We start from the raw sequence: 20,327 nt of genomic DNA, 5'->3' as shown, positions 1-20,327 counted from the left end.
ATGGCTGAAATAGTGCCGAAGCGACGTAAAATGTAAACTCACTCACTCACTTACATTTTTGTTCATTTATAGTAATTATTATAAAAGGCATATGCCCGACAACAAACCAAGAGAACAATATTTGAAAACAAGTTGCTCTTGTCCACTTGGCTCAGTGTTGACCGATATGGCAAACATGACTTTAACATGTCAAGTGGATCCGGTCTATACATATATGTGCCTCATTAAGGTTGCATTGTGCTCAAGCTTTCACCACTCCAAACAGGGACGTCAGTCTGATATGTCAATACTAACACTTGTTTCCGCATACTGTAAACTATCAGATAACAGATGTCATATATCCCTTAGTTGTGTCAACTGTTCCTCACGGTAACATGAATGGCGAATAAGTTGGCGACACCAAAGTTAAATTTGAATCCGGTTGCAAACACTATCGTGTTACTCGATGTGAATTCAGAATGTAATACCCTTTTTGTTTGTACATTATGTTATTTATGTTGATACAGAACTAGCACTAGATTAGTTTCTAGATGACCCGTGAGGGTCAGGGCTAGAATAGGCCATCAGCAACCCATGCTTGCCATAAAAGGCGACTATGCTTGTCGTAAGAGGCGACTAACGGGATCGGGTGGTCAGGCTCGCTGACTTGGTTGACACATGTCATCGGTTCCCAATTGCGCAGATCGATGCTCATGCTGTTGATCACTGGAGTGTCTGGTCTAGACTCGATTATTTACAGACTGCCGCCATATAGCTGGAATATTCCTGAGTGCGGCGTAAAACTAAACTCACTCACTCACTCCCAAAGGATGCTTGAAACCACATTCCCTGAATCACCCTTCAGTCAGTGTGCAATTACCATTTCACGATAACGAATGTGAATGTCGCGAAAAGATTCAGCCAAAAACATGAGGACTAAAGCTACGCATCATTATTAGTCTGCAAAATCAAGAACGTTTCTGTTTATCTTGAGTTTGTTGTCCTTCACACACTGACCTATTGTCGCTTATATGAATATACTTCAGCATTCTTAAATGACGTAGTGTTTCCGAAAATTGAAAAAAGCAAACAAATCTGAACACATCTTGACCTATGTCAATATGTAAAACATGATACGAAAACAAACGCAAAACATCTTTCAGAAATTGTTGTCAAAGCACATGTGATGAGATAATAAGTGTTTCTTATTGAACCGACATAGCAGATTGGGATTAGCTTCGAAATGTGTTTAAACTGACAGACAAAGTTATCAGCATGTACTGTAACCTAACCGACTTTGTTTAGTACCCAAAAGCCACATAAACATTTCTGTATCGTTCTTTGTACGACTGCGACTGTGGCAAAAACGTTTATTGATATTAGTCACAATCAAATGGAAAAGGAATGGGGTTTCAGACTGTGTACCCATGTGAGGAATCAAACCCGGGTTCTCGGCGTGACGAGCGAACGCTTAACCACATGCTTAACCACGGCTACCCCACCGCTCATGTTGAGAAATAGCAGGAAGCAGTTGATGTCATGGCGGTGAATGTAGGCGCCAACAGTGTTGTCTTGATAACAGGGAAGGGTCAGTGTGACTATGTGCTGGACATGTTGACACCCACAAAGGCCATGCCTCAGCCATGTAGAATAAACGTATACACAGACTTATCTATAGAAACCCTGCATGTCAATATGGAAAGGCTCCCAAATTCAGGACTGACGAAGCAGTGAGACAGATTAGCAACAATATTACTGAGGCGCGGCCGCTGTCCAACCACTGCAGAACACTCAACATTCATTCTCAATAAACCGTTGCATTGATATATCTGGTTATTTAAATTATAACAACAAGTTCTTTAATCTAACGATTCGATTAAATGCAGTAGTACTTAGATGTGCTATAACAGGCATCCATTCAATTATGGCTTTTTATGTAACCATCAAAAGCGCAAGGGAAAGATATTAGTGATTTTGAAATGCACGTTACTGTCTCCATACCGGACTGACTATTATATATTAAGTAGTATTATGATAAACGAGATATGTGACAATACAGATCTATTAAGCTACCATGATGTGATCGTTTTGCGGATTGTGCAGAGCATGTTATAACCCTGTCTCCAGCTTTCATGCAACACACGACTAATTTCATAAATATATTGATGCAAACAATATTTACGAAGAAAAAACAATAATTATGGTTTGTCTTAATTGATAATATTGTATTTTACAAGAAGGCAATGTTTGGTTCATACGTAAGAATCATTTAATGTTTCTACACTCATTTTATGTGCCGTTATTCTATGGTTATGGTTAAAGATGTAACGTACGTGACCACAAACTGTTCCTCAATTTGAGATTAGATAAATATGTTAGTAAATGAATAATGCATATATGAATAATCTTTCGGATTTCATGTCCAGTGCCCTTGACAAACTATGTAAACACACCTACTGTTCTTTTAGGTGTCAGGACATTATACGCGATTCATTGTAACGTACGTTACAGTTTACATCATTCGGAGTGGGGTGGATAATCTGTGAGGTTTAAACGCTTTGTCTACTAGTCATTCATGTTCTTAGCTATGTGTTGGGTTGTATTTCCATGGACATGTCCTTGTTTTCATGGACATGTCCTTGTTTTCCAATGATTATTTTGCTACCAAGCAATGTTAGTATTAGGTGCCTTCAACATGATGAACCCAAAAAACTACAACATGCTGGTATGTTCATTACACCGCAGGTGTTAGTGACACGAGACATGTACAGGGGTCTGAATCAGTTTTGATATCAGTTTTAAGGTCTGTCATGTCCCGTACATTCATGTGCATACTGATACTAATGAATTAAACAGAACATACTTCGAAGATTGATAGGTTGCTGGTCACGTACATTACACGTTCCAAATTTGCTGATTAGTACTGGTAAAGGAATTGAGTTTATATCCTAATTTTGGCTCTTCTGTATACTTGAAACCCCCACTGCAGAGACAACCTCGTTTAATTCCAACTGCGTGGACCCGTGAAGGTCCAGGGTAGAATAGGCTTTCAGCAACCCATGCTTGCCAATACAAGGCGACTATACTTGCCGCAAGAGGCGACCAACGGGATCGGATGGTCAGGCTTGCTGACGTCGTTCACACGTGTCATCGGTTCCCATTTGCGCAGATCGATATTGATCTCAGCAGTTCCAGTTCCAGACCGTCACCATATAACGGTGAGGCGTTAAACACAAACAAACAAACAACAAGGTTCATGCATAGTTATACCCTTCTATAGACTGTTTTGACATGAATCGGGTGGTGAGGTATAGAAGTCTAGTAATCAAAGCGTTGGCTGGTCACGCTGAAGGCCCGAGTTCGATTCCCCACTTGGGTACAATGTGTGAAGCACATTTATTGTGCTCATACTGTTGATCACTGGATTGCCTGGTCCAGACTCGATTATTTACAGACACATCTCTCGTCAAACACATCAACGTCTTGGACCTAAAGGTCTCCCGAAAGGTTCGAATTCCCCCATAAACATCTCATATGGTCTTTCTGTTATCTTTTGAGAAAGTTTGATATCTTTCGCTTGTCAGTATATCATGAATAATTTCGTAAACAGATCGTGATGGTTTGATAGGTAATGTACGTTTCAGTTGAGTAAAATCTGTCTTCTAAATTGCGAAAATATTCTTTAATTATAAGTAAATATCAAATGAAAGTAGTAACTCGGCAGTGTTGCGATTCACATTAGCCATATTCAATTGATGAAAGGTTTTTGTCACTTTATGTGCAAACCTGTGCGATTCTGGAAGGGCGACGGGCGTGTTTTACAATGAGTACCAAATAAGTTCTGAGCTCCGCAAGTTTATAATACAAAAACAACCGGACAAAGCAGGCAAACTAGTCTCCTCGTCCCTGAAACGCATTATGTTTCCTTCCGCCGAACTCTAAATGAAGCAAGTCTAGAATACTTCAAGTTCTGAATCTCTCGTCTCACATGTGGCTCCATTTCTAAGAAGAATACTTGTTTCTATCGAACTTTCATATTAAAAAGATGCTTTCGAGCTCGTCTACAGGCAAACATGGGTTCGGGTCATTTTGCTTTTTAAAGCTTGGTCATTGTTGTTTTTGACTACTTTTCTCTTATGTCTTTGTGCTATTTGTTGGAGTTTATTTATTTATTTATTTATTCATTCATTCATTCATTCATTCATTCATTTATTTATCTATCTATTTATTTACTTATTTATTTACTGTTTGTTAGCTTGTTTGCTTTCCTGAGTCGCTTTTACAAAATCAGTTTAAGGTTCACTCCAATTTGAACAATTATAGTTGAAGATTTAAGAATTGGACTTGTGAAATGCAAACGCTTTTGTATAACTAATGTAGTTGCAGATGTGTGGTCTGTCATTATAGACAAAGTTATGAACAAAATATACCTCAGCTTCACTTCCAAGTGAGCCTATCCAGTAAGTGAAAAACGGCCTGTCATATAACTAGGAAGAATTGTCCAAATAGCCTAACCATGTGTACAAAATGTATTTAACAGTACGTACTGTCATATCATTGCGCCTACAGACGACGGATCGGCAACTTCCGAGAGCTTCCGGAATGTCAACAACTTCACGGAGACAGTTGTCACCTAGACAACCACCACAAGCTCAAAGTATTTATAGACATTTAGGTTTCGTTCATGCTTCTTAAAAAAAGGCAAATTGTTACGGTTCATGACTGTTCAAGTGTTTACATGCATGCAGGGTTGGGTATTTACCTGTCAATATTTACAAACTTGAGAACTATTTTTTTCGGATCAATATCAAAGCGTCAAAAGAGGTGACGCGATCGCGTGCTATGTCCCGCGTCGCCACTGTTTACGCGATCACAAACGGAAGTGTGAGAGTGTGTTAGAGTTGTCAGATTCACGTAGGTTTCTTTATACGAGAATTATGTAGATTTATTGCGAAAATATCATTAACAGCTAATATGTCAGCCAAGGCTTTGTTTGAACCAAGGGTTAACTTTGGCCAGGGCAAGACTGCCACAACATTGTTGACAGAAGATGGGTGTTATTTTCCTATCGTTGCACATGGAACTTACAGAGAGAGACAGAAAGCGCTGTCAGCGCCATTCAAGAGGGGGTGGGGCGCCCGACCCATGCACGCCACCACCCTTCTCATAGCCAAAGCCCCATGGGAACCGGATTACACAACAACGACCAAACAGGTACTTAAGAAAATGAGTTGTACATATGTAACTGGAAACTGTCATATTTTTATCAAGTTGGCACTATGAGTTGCAGTAGATCTAATTATTAGTATCATTACAGTTTTACTCCCTACACTAGCCAAAGCTGCATTATTTCCTGCAGTCACTGACTCTGCTAGATTTTGCTGGATAAGTGGCATTAGTTTCGAAAGCAAAAATCTGTAGTTTAATGCGATTAATATTGGTGCAATGGGGTAGCCTAGTGGTTAATAATAAAAGTTACCTCATCATTCTGAAGACCTGGGTTTAATTCCCCACATGGGTACAATGTGTGAAGCACATTTCTGGCGTCCCCTGCCATAATTTTACTGGAATATTGCTAAAAGCATCATCTCACTCACTCTGATAATTTTTTGAGTAGTGAAAATGTCACTTTTCCATAGCATATTAAGAGTGTTTGACACTCACAAGAACTTGTCAGCTGTTCAGAGTATCAGCAAATAGAAAATTCATTGGTCTCAATTTTTCTTGACCAGAAATTTGAAGCTAATTTAGAAAATCTTGTAGTATAGCATAAAGAATTGTTTAGGTCTTATTGTGCTCTTCACCAAATTACCAAATTTTCTGTCTGTTGGTCTTGACCAGAGAGTTGAAATTAATTTAGAAAATCTTATGGTATACCATGACCAGCAGCATGGATTTAATTGTGCTATTTTCCAAAGTTATAAATTACGTAAAGAATCAACAGAACCAGGAATAACGCTAAACTATTAAATCACTGCCTAAATCATTCTCCTGTGACAATTTACCATGTTGTAGCCCAACTCAGATATTAGTGTCACTCACGATTAAGTTGTGTTTACATCATATCATTACCTTATTTTCAGTAAATTCCCTTTTGGATGACAATGAATATGTAGTTATATAAGCCATGGTATGAACATCTAAATGATTTGGGGAAATAAGACTACTCAAAACATACTTTCCACTTTAGCTCTGATTTGCAGCATTGCTTCAAATCTGCAGTTTTGCACCCAAATTAAAAACTTTAAAAATATGTACTCAAAGGCAAATAAGGTTCTTTCTGTAATGTTTAGAGGGTAAGTAATTTATGTTGTGTAAACATGAAGACAATACTTTGCGATATTGAAAACAATGTATGTCAGAAAATAGGGCTTGGAAACTGATGTATTGCCAAATGATATTTTTAAGGAAAGTCACACTGTGTGATCATATCTGGCTATAGCATAGCGCAATTTTATGAATTTTCTAAAACACAACCTGAACAAATCAAAGCAGAATGTATTAAAATCTTCAGCTATCATGTCATTTGAAGGGGTCATGAAGGCCATATTTAGTGCACTCTGTATTATGTTGGACTAGGATGACTCCCTCGTAGTCCATGGAGGTATGGCTTGGCATGTTGTATTTCATGGCCAGTAGGGACATATAGATCTGTTAGTGAGTTCTATATGTTTTCTAATGTTTTTTCCCCTCTTTCTTATCAAAATGTATGTCAATATACGTGGAGCTTCCCTTCCAGTATCACGGGGGAAGTAAGACACTGAATCCTGTTGCACGTGCCACCCCAGCCCCCTCCATGCACGTCTCCCAGTATCATCTCAGTGTGCCACACCGTGACAACCCCTGGCACACCAACTACTCTCAAGATTTCACAGCCAAGGAGTGCCCCAGTGTAAGCATATCACTCGTGACTAGACTAACACTACTACAGAGAGCATATCAGTGGGGTCTAGACTAACATTAACACAGAGAGTATATCATTGGTACCTATGGTAACACTGTTATGGAGAGCGTATCATTAGGGCCCAGACTAACATTATCATGGAGAGTATATCATCAGAGCCTGGATTAACACAGTATTACAGAGAGTATATCGCCCTGACTGACACTATCATGGGATAGTATATCATTGAGACCCTCAGTAACACCATTACGGAGAGTATATCATTGGGGTCTTGAGTAACACTATCACAGAGAGTATATCATTAGTGTCCAGAGTAACACTATTATGGAGAGTATATCACTGGGACCTATAGGACTTTTTCCTCACTTTACATAGATATAGCCATAAAAATTATGTACAATGAAACAATGGTCATAAGCTCTGCACTGTAGGCATTAAAACAGTCAATGTTTTCAATGGATCCAAACCTAATAAATCATGCTTCAGTTACCCTTTTTTGTGACCTGTTGAATGAAGTGATTTTGGTTTGAAGGTCCCGGGGTAGAATAGGCCTTCAGCAACCCATGCTTGCCATTAAAGGTGACTATGCTTGTTGTAAGAGGCGACTAATGGGATTGGGTGGTCAGGCTTGCTGACTTGGTTGACTCCTGTCATCAGTTCCCAATTGTGCAGATCACTGCTCATGTTGTTGGTCACTGGATTGTTTGGTCCAGACTCGATTATTTACAGACCGCTGCCATATAGCTGGAATATTGCTGAGTGGGGCATAAAACTAAACTCACTCACTCACTCACTCACTCAAGATCTACATCATCAAAACTTTCATCCCAGGTCAAGCTGACACACCATGAGATCACTGAAACATTTTCAAAATGTCTTAACGTTAAATAAGATCAACTCATTATCCAAGCAAACTTTCAGTCGTGGATATTCTGTAATGTCTAATCTTGGCTGTATCTTCCACAGGCCAGTCAGCTTCATGTGACAGCACATGCCAAAAGTCAAGAGCAGAGGTCAGGGTCAGAGGTTAAGGCTGTAATCCATGTGTCTAATGATCCTCCCAGCTACTGGTCTCAGTATAACCGTATCCACAGCAAGTTGGGCCACATGCTGGGTCCTGGCGTATCAAGGGAATATCCAGTCAGGAAGCAGTACAACTTCATCACAGGTAGGTCAGAGGTCACATATCATGACGAACATCATCAATAATTTCGACAGTATTAAAACATCAGGTTTGTTATTGTTGAGCAAGTTTGACATAATGACTCATAGTAATAATGTTAAGGGTTTTAGTTTCTGGAGAAAAACATGGCAAGTGTCAGTTGTCAGTGGATTTTGCCATTCTGGTTTATGTGCCTGAAGTGATCTCTGTCTTTCATCAGGGTGATTGTGAGGTATTCTGCAAACTTAAGCCAATGAGATATCTCTATTTGTTGGAACTTCCTAACATCTTTGTCTGAAACGTTAAAAGGATTTCATCTCTGTACTATGTAATAAAACAATCAAGACTATTTTTTTATAAGCCAGAACAAAGGAGTATCGACTTTGTGTTGATCTATGATTGTAATTGAAGTCTGTCATTGTATGTTATCATCCTTGATATTTTCAACTTGACAGGTTTGCAATCTTCATTAGATATTATTCTCCCCAAATATACTTACGATTTATATCCAAGACTGTAGCTGCCAGATGTATGGTGGAGCAAGTTGGTCAAGACCCATGGCTGGGGATCGGCTTTTTTACTAAACATACCTTTTTGACACTGATTTTTAGGGTCAAATTAGGAGGTTGCCTTATCTATGGGACGGGCTTATACATGGTAATATATGGTACATGCCGGCCATGACATTTTTCAGTGTTGACAAGAATTTCTCCTTTGAAGGTTTGTTTATAATATTACATGACCAATATCTTCAGTTTTATTTGTACCCTTTGTTCCAGGTACAATGGGGGCACCGGCGTGGAAGGAGGACAACCGACGAGTGTCTGGGAACCGTGTGTTACGCTCCATCAGGACCAAAGTGGAGAACACATCCATCATCAGTTGATATAGCAATCAACAAGAGCGCTATTAAGGGAGACCAGTGTTTTTATTTATCATGTTACTGTCAGTGTGTCACTGATGCTTGGTTTTCTGACATGTTAATGTTATATTTCAAAAGAGATTACACAAGATCCACTAACACTGAATTGTATATTTGACTTTTTTCCTGAATGAAGATTTTGTTCTTGATCACATGTATGGTTAGACTACTAGGATGCCTAATTGTTGATGAGGACATTTTTCTCACAAATGTGTTAGATTGATCAGAACCTGGTCTTGTGATTCTTGACATCAAGAATATTCTTGTGATATAGTTAAGCAGTTAACACTACATCTTGTTCTTTTAATGTCTAATTCTGTGGTTCCTCTCTATTATTTCACATTGTGCATTATAGTAGCATTGTGCATTATCTATCTTGCCACAACTTATATTAATGGGGTTATATCCATTTTGTGGTTTTCCTGGGGGATGTGTGACCATCTCAGGTTGATTATGTTCATTGACATAGTGATTTGTTGTATTGAATTAACATGTGATGCCTCCATCTTGTGAACAGAAGATGATAATATTATGTGAAATGTAATCCACTTATACAAGTGAAGATCATATGACCCTAAATTAGTTACAATGTTTGAGCTGAAGTATGTTTGTCATGCAAATCAGTGGGGGTTGAAAATCATCACCTTAGCATGGCTGAGGAAGAAGGCTCTGACCACATCTTTTCTGAATGGTATTTTGTAAAACGGGTTGACTTTCAACAGAATAGTCAGATTACGAATATGATTGTATCAAGTTCTGGACACTTGGGCCTTTGGGACTGAGAAATGATCCCTGGTAATGTGAGAATGCATTTCTACTAAACTGCATTGTATACAGGATTCATTTGCAGTTGACCACGTCGATTGTTAATGTTAAGCAGGAAATTAAGAGTTATGTTTTTCTGCACCTTAGGTTGGGGCAAGAACTTCATAGAGATGCAGTCAGTATTGTTTGAAGCTGTACAGCATTTTAAAATCTGGTGAAGGACAAAAGTTTCCATAACCTAGACTATTAATGAATCTTCCATTATGGTACTTATATAATGTTTAAAGACCTTGTGATTCGTGCCCAGCAGTATTATCAAGTTGTATTCAGAATCTTTGATCTATGCTTATTGTGAGGTGTTTGTCCAGTTTGTTGTAATGATATGCAGTATGAGGAGAATTATTGTTCAAAGGATAACAAATTATGAGCTAATCACGTTTCTTTTCCAAGACATTCCTTGCAATTTTGTAATGTATATTTTTACAAGACCAACTTGTTACGCGAATGTATTTCAACGTTCAAGGTGTGGCTGTGAAGTACAGTTGCTGATAAGTGTTTGTATAATAAAGCCTTTTATATTTTATTTTTTTTGACGACTTTGTTCTCTATATCATCACTGGTATTCATGTGATTCTTCAAAGGCATTTGAAAGTTAGTGTAGTAATACAGGACAAATTTTTATGAATTGCAACTTCTTAAGTTCATTTTACAACACTTCAGGGCTTATCCTAGCCCCCTCTTGTCAGGTTGAGCTGAACAGGAGTTAACAGTTAAGCCTTACTGTTCAGTTCAGCTCAACCTGATGAGGGGGCTAGGATAAGCCCCGAAACGTCATAAAATAAACTCAAGAAGTTGCAATCCATAAAAATTTGTCCTATGCTAGTATTCATTATTGCCATGGAGCAACAACTGTACTGGACCACCCCAGTGATATAGTGGACAGTCACCTGGATGGTTGGGTGTTGTACCGAACGATGTCACACACATGCGTGGAAGGTGCAGAGTGCAACAATCTGCACTATCATTAAATCCCATTTTCTTTCATACACTGTTTCCATATCCTCAAGAGTATGCATTAGGTGAAAGAGTATTTGTTTGCACCGTTTTTAGCAACTTTCCAGTAATATGACAGAAGGGGACACCAGAAATGGGCTTCACACATTGTGCAGAATCGAAGCCAGGTCTTTGGTGTGAATGACGAGCAAATGCTTCCACTACTAAGCTACTGAAGTGGAGAGAGTGTATGATACATTGCTGTCTTTCTCCTCTCAACCTGTGTTAAAATAGTTCATAAGATCCATTTCCATCAGCAGTGATTCACTTTTTGAAACATAAGTTAAGATTCTTTGGGCATCGACAAATTTGACCACTCATTGGATCCATGCCAGTACTGATTTCAGCACCATTGTGTTGCTCAAAGCCATTACTAATAGCTGAAACAATTAAATATGGTTGTGTCAAGCCATGAAGAACAACAGAACTCTGTTCTCAACTACAACTACATTTATTAGCTCCAAACCAGAACACAAATTAAGCGGAACATAAAGAACAGAGAGATGAGTGATGGTGAAGTGTTTCAGTATGCTGACATACACTGAGACTATCAGGGAGGGGTACGAGGGCATCATACAAGCCATTGGCATACACCAATCAATATCACAATACCCTGACAGCTGTTCAAAAGCAAACTAGCAACATGTTTCATTGCCTGTGCGTTATAATAAATAATGATACAATCTTCTGATACCATTTCGCAGCTTTGTCTGCAGCTCCAAGAGCTGGTATCATTTGACATACAGAACAGGCATGGGGGAGTTATGGTTTTATGACGTCGTGTCTTAAGATCTTGTATGACCAAACAGAAACTCTCAAGGGAACCAAATAAGAACATCTTTCTATTGTATACTCCACTAACTTGAAAACCACAATCAAGTTTGGAAGAAGATCTCTGCACCAGACGAAGCAGCTGTCCATCAACACACACAACTGCACTGTCAGCAGGTATATATTGTGCAAAAATACACCAACAGCATAATAAATGGGAACATCTGCTTGACAACAATTTCGTATTTTCAAAGTCTGTGTAGAATAAAAGCCTTCAACATGAATATTCTGATTTCATTCTGCTGTAAGCTGCATTCAAATTTCAAGTCCAGTCAATGGTCCTGATCAATTGCATTCTATGTTAAGTTGCATTCAAATCCATTAAACTGTACATGATTTAAGTCTGCCATGCTGAGAAAGTACACTGAACATGAATGTAACACAACTGTCAGTGAAGACAGATATGGATAGTGCTTCACGATACTCGGGTACTGACAAGGTAGCTGACATCCACAATGTAACCATGGTAACCCTGGCACCAAAGAATATACACTGGGGACATCACAACAACAACAAGCTGTTGGCATTTCCTGGAGCCAGAAAGCTTCAAAGTCTAATGCATTCCCAAGAGACATCTAGTCACAAAACTTATCTTGTTAATCTGTTTTGTCTGAATACCTGGGCCCAGTTCCACGAAGCGATCTCCACATTGATACGTAATGATGAATACTGACTTTGGATAACTTGGTCCTCTGATCATTTTGTGGAATGGGCCCATACATTAAAGTTGACTTTTCTTGTATTGTTTGGATGGTCATTTGTCAGTTTTGTGCATCATCTGATCTCAAAACTAAATCAAATCGTATAGTCTACAATAGGGCCCTCTGTTGAAGTAGACTGGCCCTGTCCCGCTGGCTGGAAGAGTTACAAGATGTGTATCGTGTTGGCAAGGAGCTAATCAGCTAAAATAACATCTTCAAGAAGATGCTACATATTCAAGGAATGCTGCTATTAGATGATACCCAGATTATCACAATCCCTCCCAGTCTGTATCAAAAAACCTTATTCCATCCTATCATTTTGCAAATACTAGTGCACAAAACACACCTCTGAAACCCCTTGACCTCCCCTTCATGAGTGCTCCGATTAGACATCCATGGGATTGGCTGTACCTTGGCTCCCTCCCATCCCATCACATAAAACATACCCAGACTGGCTAATCAATAAGAATAATTCTCCCAGGATGACTTTCTGCTTTTCACTAACCAAATCAATGTCATGTATATTAGGACTAGCATCAGAAGCTACACCATAGACCTCCAAGACAGTCCACTTAATCGACCAGTGCTTCAGCCCTGGCAAAGATGATATATCTTGGCAGTATTCCCCATATATACCCACACCATCAGAGATACTGCATGGAACTGATCAGTGCTCCAGTCCTGGGAAAGACCCCACCAATACAATAAGTCTTGGCAGTACTTCTCATTTATACATGTACCAGAAGCATCACATCACAAGGGTTGCTCTCACCATGGTCACAAACCTCATGACAAAATGCAAGTGTTGTGTTTACTGCTTGACTTGCATGCTTCACTCAACAGCTTCCTTTTCTGTCACATAAGGAACAGTATCTGTGATAATGCCATCTATGCTATGAGCTGTCAACAGGCTGTTACATTAGATGATATGAAAACTCCCTGTCCCAATATATCTCAGAAAATCCCCAAATGGTATCAAGTGACAATCAAGTCTTTCGTGCTTCATCTTTATACGGTTATGGAACACATTGTCATATTACCCGGTAAACATAATTCGATCCATATCTAATCCTAATTCTGTCATCATCACTTACAAAACCCAAGTGCAATGTCTTACAGACTGTGGTGTGTTGAACATCAGACATGTCAGCATGTATGAATTGGAAATAAGCATGCAGCATAGCTATCACAACAACCTGAAAGTAATGAATTGTCCTAAATTAGATCATAAATTTTGGATCTCTTGTCCTTAGGTAACCCTACATGTTATCCAACATTTTCTGTCTCATCTTCACTTCACCATCAAGCTTGGTAGCTCATCCTTAAGATGTGACATTCCAGATACACATGACTTATTGAAGCATTACACTACATGTATTCTTGCTAGGACTTATGTAAGAGAGCATTCTGTAGTAACACAAACATAGTATTAATTGCATATTCTCATACCAAATCTGAACTCTGGCAAAAAACAAGACTAATGATTAGACAGACATCTGAAATGAAGAGAAAACAGGCAAATGTAACGGAAAAGAGAAAGATGAACATGAATGTCACTTTCAGAAACAAATAATTCTGAATGATATTTCTTGATAGAGCAATAGAGGCAGTCTCTTAGTAATGTGGACTTTTCCTTAATACACTTTGCAAAACAATGATACAAAGAAAACAAAAAAATCAGATTGATATTTCTTCATATTCTCATGAAAGCATCACCCATAAATATGATCTTCCTTAATGTTGTAAGTGAATACATAATAGACTATATACTGGTCTCTGCATATGCACATTTCTACTTTTGCATATCTTGACCAGAAGATGGAAATTTGAAGTGTTGATCCATGTTGTAAGGTAACATTTTACACACTGCAGTGTCTAAAGCCAATCTACAGTGTGAAATATCTGATCTTATAACACTGCAATATAGGCTTGCTTGTCTATTTCCATACTGTCTGCAATCTCTTCTTACCAATCACTCCGTTGCTGCTGAGGACGCAAGGACTTCCACTACAAGCAGGAATTCAAAGCAAGCATATGGATATGTCATATATAATACACAATCATCAAAATAACAACAAGGGTGATAGATATTTCATTTCATGACTGTACCTCGATGAAAAAGAAAAGTCTACCAATACAATTCTCCTTGTCACAAAATCCCATACAATAAGGATGAAGGGGAAATGTGTGGCTGTAATACATGATACGTCAATCAGTAAGTCTTTCTATCCCACCAACTCTATCCTCAAGTCTATCTCATTATTCATCGCAAATCAGATCAATGCGGATCCATCTACTGATGATGGTCGCTCTGAATAAGTTTGTCGATAGTTCTTGCTGCTTTGTTACTCTGCCAATGTCGGAACAAAATGCTATAAAGGGTGCCGGCAATCGGCGTCCCGGTAGCTCTTGACTCAAAGCAATCACTCATCACATAAAGGCCCATCGGCCGGGCCCGAGAGTGCTGTATTGCTTTTACTTCCATGTTTTGGCTAGAACTTTTGACTCGACTTCCGAGTGTCGTAAGTATGACCCAGACAGAGTCTCCCAGTCGAGGCGAGCAACATGTGCAGTTTACGCGTCTGCTGTCGCTGCTAGGGAGAGGTTTCTGCTAGAGGTCGTAGTTAGAGAGAGGAGCCTGGATTCAGGTCATGTTGAATTCAAACCCATGGCGTCCATCCCTCATATAACACGGCCAGGTTGTCCAGATGGGTAGCCTCCTTCAGAACATAGTCCACCTGAAATACACACACATACTCAATGTTGACATTTCTCATTCAGATGCATTCAAGGGCTTTCTTTCTGCAATGATTGTGCAAAGGCTGTGTTCCACCTAGTAAGACACAGTCCATAAATACTTCAACAAGGGCAAAACAAAAATATAGTTGCGTCAACAAATCCTAGCTACCAGGTATGAAGTTAATAGTACAAGGACCTTGTCAGTGTCAGTTGTTACAGAAGGCAGAGATGTTGGAGACATATTCTACCTCAGGATCTCCAAAGACAAAATCGAAAGTGCATGGCGTCAGATCACTGTTAACAATATTAAGTCACCAACAAAGGATCACTACATACCAATTCTGATTTCATGAATATTTCTGACTTGCTTTCACAGCATCAGTTTATCACACAAGTTAACATGAAATGACTTATTGCACCAAAGACCATGCGATATACAGCTATCTTAAACTGTCTTACCTGTTCAGCAACGGACATGCGTTTGTTGGGGTCTGGGTCTCTCCCATCTAGCTTCATCTTGACACGACGCCAAACACCAACTGCGTATGTGTTCCGCTCCTGGATGGCTGAGTTACACACAAACAGACATAATTACACACAACCAGGCTGAATTACATAGAATCACACTAAATTAAACAAACTGTCTGAATTACACATAGACAAGCAGAACAGTACTAAAGCAGACTGAATTACATTTAATCAAGCGTAACTACAAACAATCCGGCCTATTAGTATACAAATACAACACCTTAAGAAGTTTCTAAGGGACATTTGATCAATCAATTCTTCAACTTGGTCATATTCTTAATATTGAGCTAACATTTCTTTTGCATGTATTCATCCACACCCTTGACTAAGTATGAGTTTCTTACATACACATATATAACAGATAGCTACAGATAATAAAAAGGTGAGACATGGTCCACTGGTCAATGACAACAGAATACCATACCTTTTCCTGTACGTGGATCTCGAATAACTCTCTCCTTCTTTACAACAGGAGCTGAAAACAAAACAATCTCTTGAGTACATGTCCATTAGCATTTCTGAAGAGGGTAGCAAGGTAGGTTTAACATCGATTTGAGCATTATCATATTGTGGCATGTCAGCAGCTTGGGAAGGGAAGAAAGTATCTGTTACAGAAATCTGAGATAGTTGTCGCTAAGTCTGAACACAATTAAAGAAAAGAACTCTGCACAATGAATTATGTCCCTTTAGCCTGTGTAACAGGGTAATATTCTTATCTTACTACTGTCCTATCCAATTGCGCAGTGTTCCAAGAGGACGCAATAGTTTCTAGTACTTCTAGAGGATTGTAGCAGAAGGGACAACCCTGATTGTCAGCCAGTTCTGAAGGCACTATACTTACTGCTCTGAGCCCGGGCTGCTGCCCCGGCCTGTGGGCTGAAGGGCGGGGTGTTGGGTTGCAGGTCTCTCTGAATAGTGGACATCCTGCGGGCAGGACTAGCTACTTCACGGTCAGCTGGTTTCTTCAGAACTGCAGGAAAGGTGAGTACATGATGCTTAATTTAGCCTTCTACATTGATCAGGAACTTAGTCAAAGGAAGCATTCAAACCTGGATCTCTAGACCTTGGTGGGGTACCATTATGACGCGGATTTACAAAGTCATTTTTTCAAAACAAATTGACGAAATAGTGTTAAGTGATATTGGATGATAAAGTACCTAACAAAAGGCAGCCAAGACATATAGCTTCATAAAAGCAACTGACATTGAAACTAGTTATTGTGCTGAACTTTGTGGAACAACAAACACAAACTAACCTTGATTGTTCTCCTTACTGGTGGGGTTTTCTTCCTCTTCCTCTTCTGTGTCTGGCAGGAGGGGTGGGGCAAACTGCAGCAGGGTGTCATATATCCTGTAGGGACACACACAGAACATTAAGCTCTGATGTTAAGAAATACTGTGAAATCAGAAATTGGACTCCTATTGCCTTCACTTGAACTACTTAAATGTCTAAAATGAAAGCTGCAGAAATCAATCGACTGTTCATGTCGGCAAGTACTGTGTTAAGCTGCTTTTAGCAATATTTTAGAAACAGTATGACTAGAGACAAAAGACATGGACTTGACACATTTTAACCATATTGGGAACTAACTCCTGCCTTATGCATGACAAATGAACATTGTAGTGTCTGTGCTACACTACTGTGCAGAATGAAATGAAGCAAGATGTCCGACATCTGATTAGATACATTAAATGTCATTGAAGTTGCTTGTAGCTGTGACAATCAAGAATGAAGGCATATTGGCTAACATCAGCAGAAACAGCTAGGTGTTTCTTAACTTGTAGGATAAATAATTCTTGATCCAGATCTGAATTTTTCTATTAATTACTTGAACTGCCCTTTCCTACATCTTCAAAAATTGGCTTTGGTCAAAAAGAGAACACTGCTTAATGAAAAGTGCTAAAATCACCTCCTCTTCAAGCCTTATCTCTAAAATAACAGGAAACTATATTCATATGAGCGGATCTGTATCTTTCAAATATTCCCTTTTCAAGCAGACTCACTGTGGTATCTGCTCCAGCAGATCTGCCAGCATCACCCTGGCCTCCTGCATGCCTTCCTTTGTCATGTCCTCACTCACAGCTGTCTTCAGGGCAGCTGCCATGTTCTCTGAGAAGTTCTTGTAGGTAGCCAAGTACTCCCGGATACCGCCCTCAATGACATAGTCTCCGTAGTCCAGTTCCTCTTGCTGAAGGGAGGGTAATACAACCATTACACTAGTGTTACCTTAATACTGTAACAAAAATCCATGTCTATTCTTGGCTTCAAGTACCGAGATAATCAATTTCTCAGCCATCACAGTGATTCCAGCCAAGATACCAGCCTTATGCTGCATTTAATTAAGATGACCTACCTTTTGTGCAGTCAGCTTCTAAGCTACAATATCAGGTATAACAGTAAATTACGGCACAAGTAACATCAGTCATGTTTACAGTCGCCATCTTGAATTCCCTGACGTCAGGTTTGCGTGTCATGTGACCTTATGTCACCTATGAATAGAGCTGTCAAGGTTAAAGTCGGGGCGGCAAATTTGACTTCTCAAGCAAGGTAGGGTTCCAGGGTTACGGCACAGCTTAATTCTCATTTTCGCATTATGGGACATCTTTATTGTATAACTTTTAATTAACAAGGATATTGTTAACACTTGGTCTGCTCTCTAAGTATCTAGTTGTAGTTAGGTGATTATTATGGTTTTATTTAAAACCTTGTTGAGATCCAGATTCATTCCGGCGGATTCATTCCGGCTTATAGGAATCAAGTGTACAGATTACAGATACAGACACAGATACACTAACAGTCACAGTTGTCCACTGCAAGTCAAGCGTGATTTATCGCCAGTAGGAAATATTACAGTTTAATTTAATGTTTGACAGTCGCTGATTGTCTCCGCGATGAGGGGGGAGTCCAAGGTCATTTCGACATGGTATGTTGACCTTATCAAGTTACAGTCTCTGCTGAGGGTTTCTTACACAGGGGATTGTTGGAATCGTCTACAGCCAAGACATCCATTTTTCAATGCAAGTTATAAGTGGGATTTAGCCTTATTCATACTCGTATCACATTTTGACAGCTGTTGGAGGTGTGGCCTCCTTGCCATTCATTCCGGATCACGTGACTTCCGGAATACGTTGTTTACATTATCTGGATCCAGTTCCGGTTGCTGCAAGTTCATTCAATTTCCAATTTCAAAGTTTACTGTACAGTTTAATTCATTTTACAGTCAGGAGTCTCAGTCAAGACTACCATGAAGATAAGGGTTGACAAGCAAGATATCCAGTCCTGATGACAGTCCAGGTGACAGTTTCGAGATCATGTATTTTCAGTTTCGTGCTCATTAAATAAAATCATTATTGGAACTTTATCTACTTGTTGTGTGATCCTTCTGCATATCGCCAGTTTCTTCATTCTTTGTATGTTAGGCCCTTGTGATGTATTTTCACTGAACTTCGTCTCCGAACTCTGGTATCTATTTTGTCACATTTTGTGACTGGTGGCAGCATCCATTATATTTGTGTAGTTTGTCTACTAGTATTTTGACTAGTCCTTGGCCGTTCTGTTACAATACTTTACATTGCATACCTCCTATAGGTGTTACTTTAATACTCTACCTTGCTGACCACCTGTAGGCATTACTCAAATACTCTACCTTGCATACCACCTGTAGGTGTTAGTCTAATACCTATCTTGCATACCACCTGTAGCTGTTACTCTAATACTTTACCCTGCATACCATCTATAAGTGTTACTTTACCTTGCATGGATATACAACAATATCACCGTCATAACATATTGACAGTCAGTTCAGTTCACTTATTAGCAAACCACTAATAGAAAGTGTTAGTGTTACTTCAATACTTCAGCTAATATCAACTGAGGATAAGTCCACCAACAACCCACACTGCAACCTACCTTGGCCATTGACTTGAGGATGGACCGTAGATCAGACATCAGCTTGTGGTGGGATGCTAGGATTGTTTTGATTGCAGACACCTTGTCCTGGATGCTTGTCTGGAAACATTATTCAAAGTCCCTTTAAGATGTAACAAAAACAGGTTACAGAATGTGACAATATTCATGAAAATAGTTTCATGAATGATGTTTCTGAATCTTTGATATTTAAGTGCAAAACAACAAACAACTGACACGTTACAATGCAACTTCTGGTGTTCTGTTTCTAAATATCCAAGAAAATTAGATGAATACAAATTTGCCAACATACTCTCAACCCATCAATATCCATCTTTATGGCATCTGTCTGTGTATCCATCTCTGCCATGTCCTTGTTCACTTGGTCCAAGGTGACCTCCAGCCACTGCGAAGTGATTTTCTCACCCTCATCTGGCATCTGGAAAACAAAACATGGAACATTACGAACACACATCTAAATAATTTCCATTACAAACCTCACCTTTCAATCCTGTCTTATGCCACCGTCAGTAGTATTTACTGGTTTATCACAGCAGCCATTTAGGACTAGTTCTACCCTTCAGTCCCTCCTTGTCAGGAAGTTTTATTCTTACACAAACTGTATAACACAATGTCAGAGTTAAATTCAGTCAGATTACCCTTCATTGACTTCTGCTTGCACTAACAAACAATTCAGTCTCTCTTTCCTGCTGCACAGCTATTTATGTCTCCAGACAATAGGCATGAGAGGTATAAATGAATACAGAGGAAAGCAAATACTCAGGGCCCTTATTCTCGAAACGTTCGTAGCCCTAAGAATTCTTAACTTTGATTGTA

At 39.2% G+C, this 20,327-nt stretch overlaps 2 protein-coding genes across 2 annotated transcripts in view; one reads left to right on the top strand and one right to left on the bottom strand.

Annotated features, from left to right (window-relative positions):
* The first annotated feature begins 4,788 nt into the window (after positions 1–4,788).
* On the top strand, positions 4,789–10,315 carry LOC137283738 (uncharacterized). The gene is made up of 4 exons (XM_067815404.1): positions 4,789–5,193; positions 6,719–6,871; positions 7,850–8,051; positions 8,825–10,315. Exons 1-4 carry the CDS (start codon positions 4,954–4,956, stop codon positions 8,929–8,931), a joined length of 702 nt encoding a protein of 233 aa, XP_067671505.1. The 5' UTR covers positions 4,789–4,953; the 3' UTR covers positions 8,932–10,315.
* Positions 10,316–12,348: 2,033 nt separating this feature from the next.
* The window catches only part of LOC137285022 (serine/threonine-protein kinase SMG1-like), an 89,226-nt gene continuing 81,247 nt past the window's right edge, over positions 12,349–20,327 (bottom strand). The window contains exons 67-74 of the mRNA XM_067817188.1: positions 19,804–19,929; positions 19,494–19,592; positions 17,588–17,772; positions 16,840–16,934; positions 16,426–16,554; positions 16,009–16,059; positions 15,516–15,622; positions 12,349–15,055 (exon numbers count right to left, since the gene is read on the bottom strand). Coding sequence (XP_067673289.1) covers positions 14,978–15,055; positions 15,516–15,622; positions 16,009–16,059; positions 16,426–16,554; positions 16,840–16,934; positions 17,588–17,772; positions 19,494–19,592; positions 19,804–19,929 — 870 coding nt within the window. The 3' untranslated portion in view covers positions 12,349–14,977. The remainder of the gene's footprint in view (positions 15,056–15,515; positions 15,623–16,008; positions 16,060–16,425; positions 16,555–16,839; positions 16,935–17,587; positions 17,773–19,493; positions 19,593–19,803; positions 19,930–20,327) is intronic.

The sequence above is a fragment of the Haliotis asinina genome, chromosome 5, assembly GCF_037392515.1.
Source record: "Haliotis asinina isolate JCU_RB_2024 chromosome 5, JCU_Hal_asi_v2, whole genome shotgun sequence".
Lineage (NCBI taxonomy): Eukaryota > Metazoa > Mollusca > Gastropoda > Lepetellida > Haliotidae > Haliotis > Haliotis asinina.
Note: the sequence above shows the minus strand (reverse complement) of the source record. Positions and strands in the feature narration are given on the sequence as shown.

What these genes read in the sequence shown, in the direction of transcription:
- LOC137283738 (XM_067815404.1), top strand. Translation starts at nt 4,954, where the DNA reads ATGTCAGCCAAGGCTTTGTTTGAACCAAGGGTTAACTTTGGCCAGGGC. An exon ending in CAGCCAAGGAGTGCCCCAGT is followed by an intron (nt 6,872 to 7,849) that starts GTAAGCATATCA and finishes TATCTTCCACAG; the next exon opens with GCCAGTCAGCTTCATGTGAC. An exon ending in GCAGTACAACTTCATCACAG is followed by an intron (nt 8,052 to 8,824) that starts GTAGGTCAGAGG and finishes CCTTTGTTCCAG; the next exon opens with GTACAATGGGGGCACCGGCG.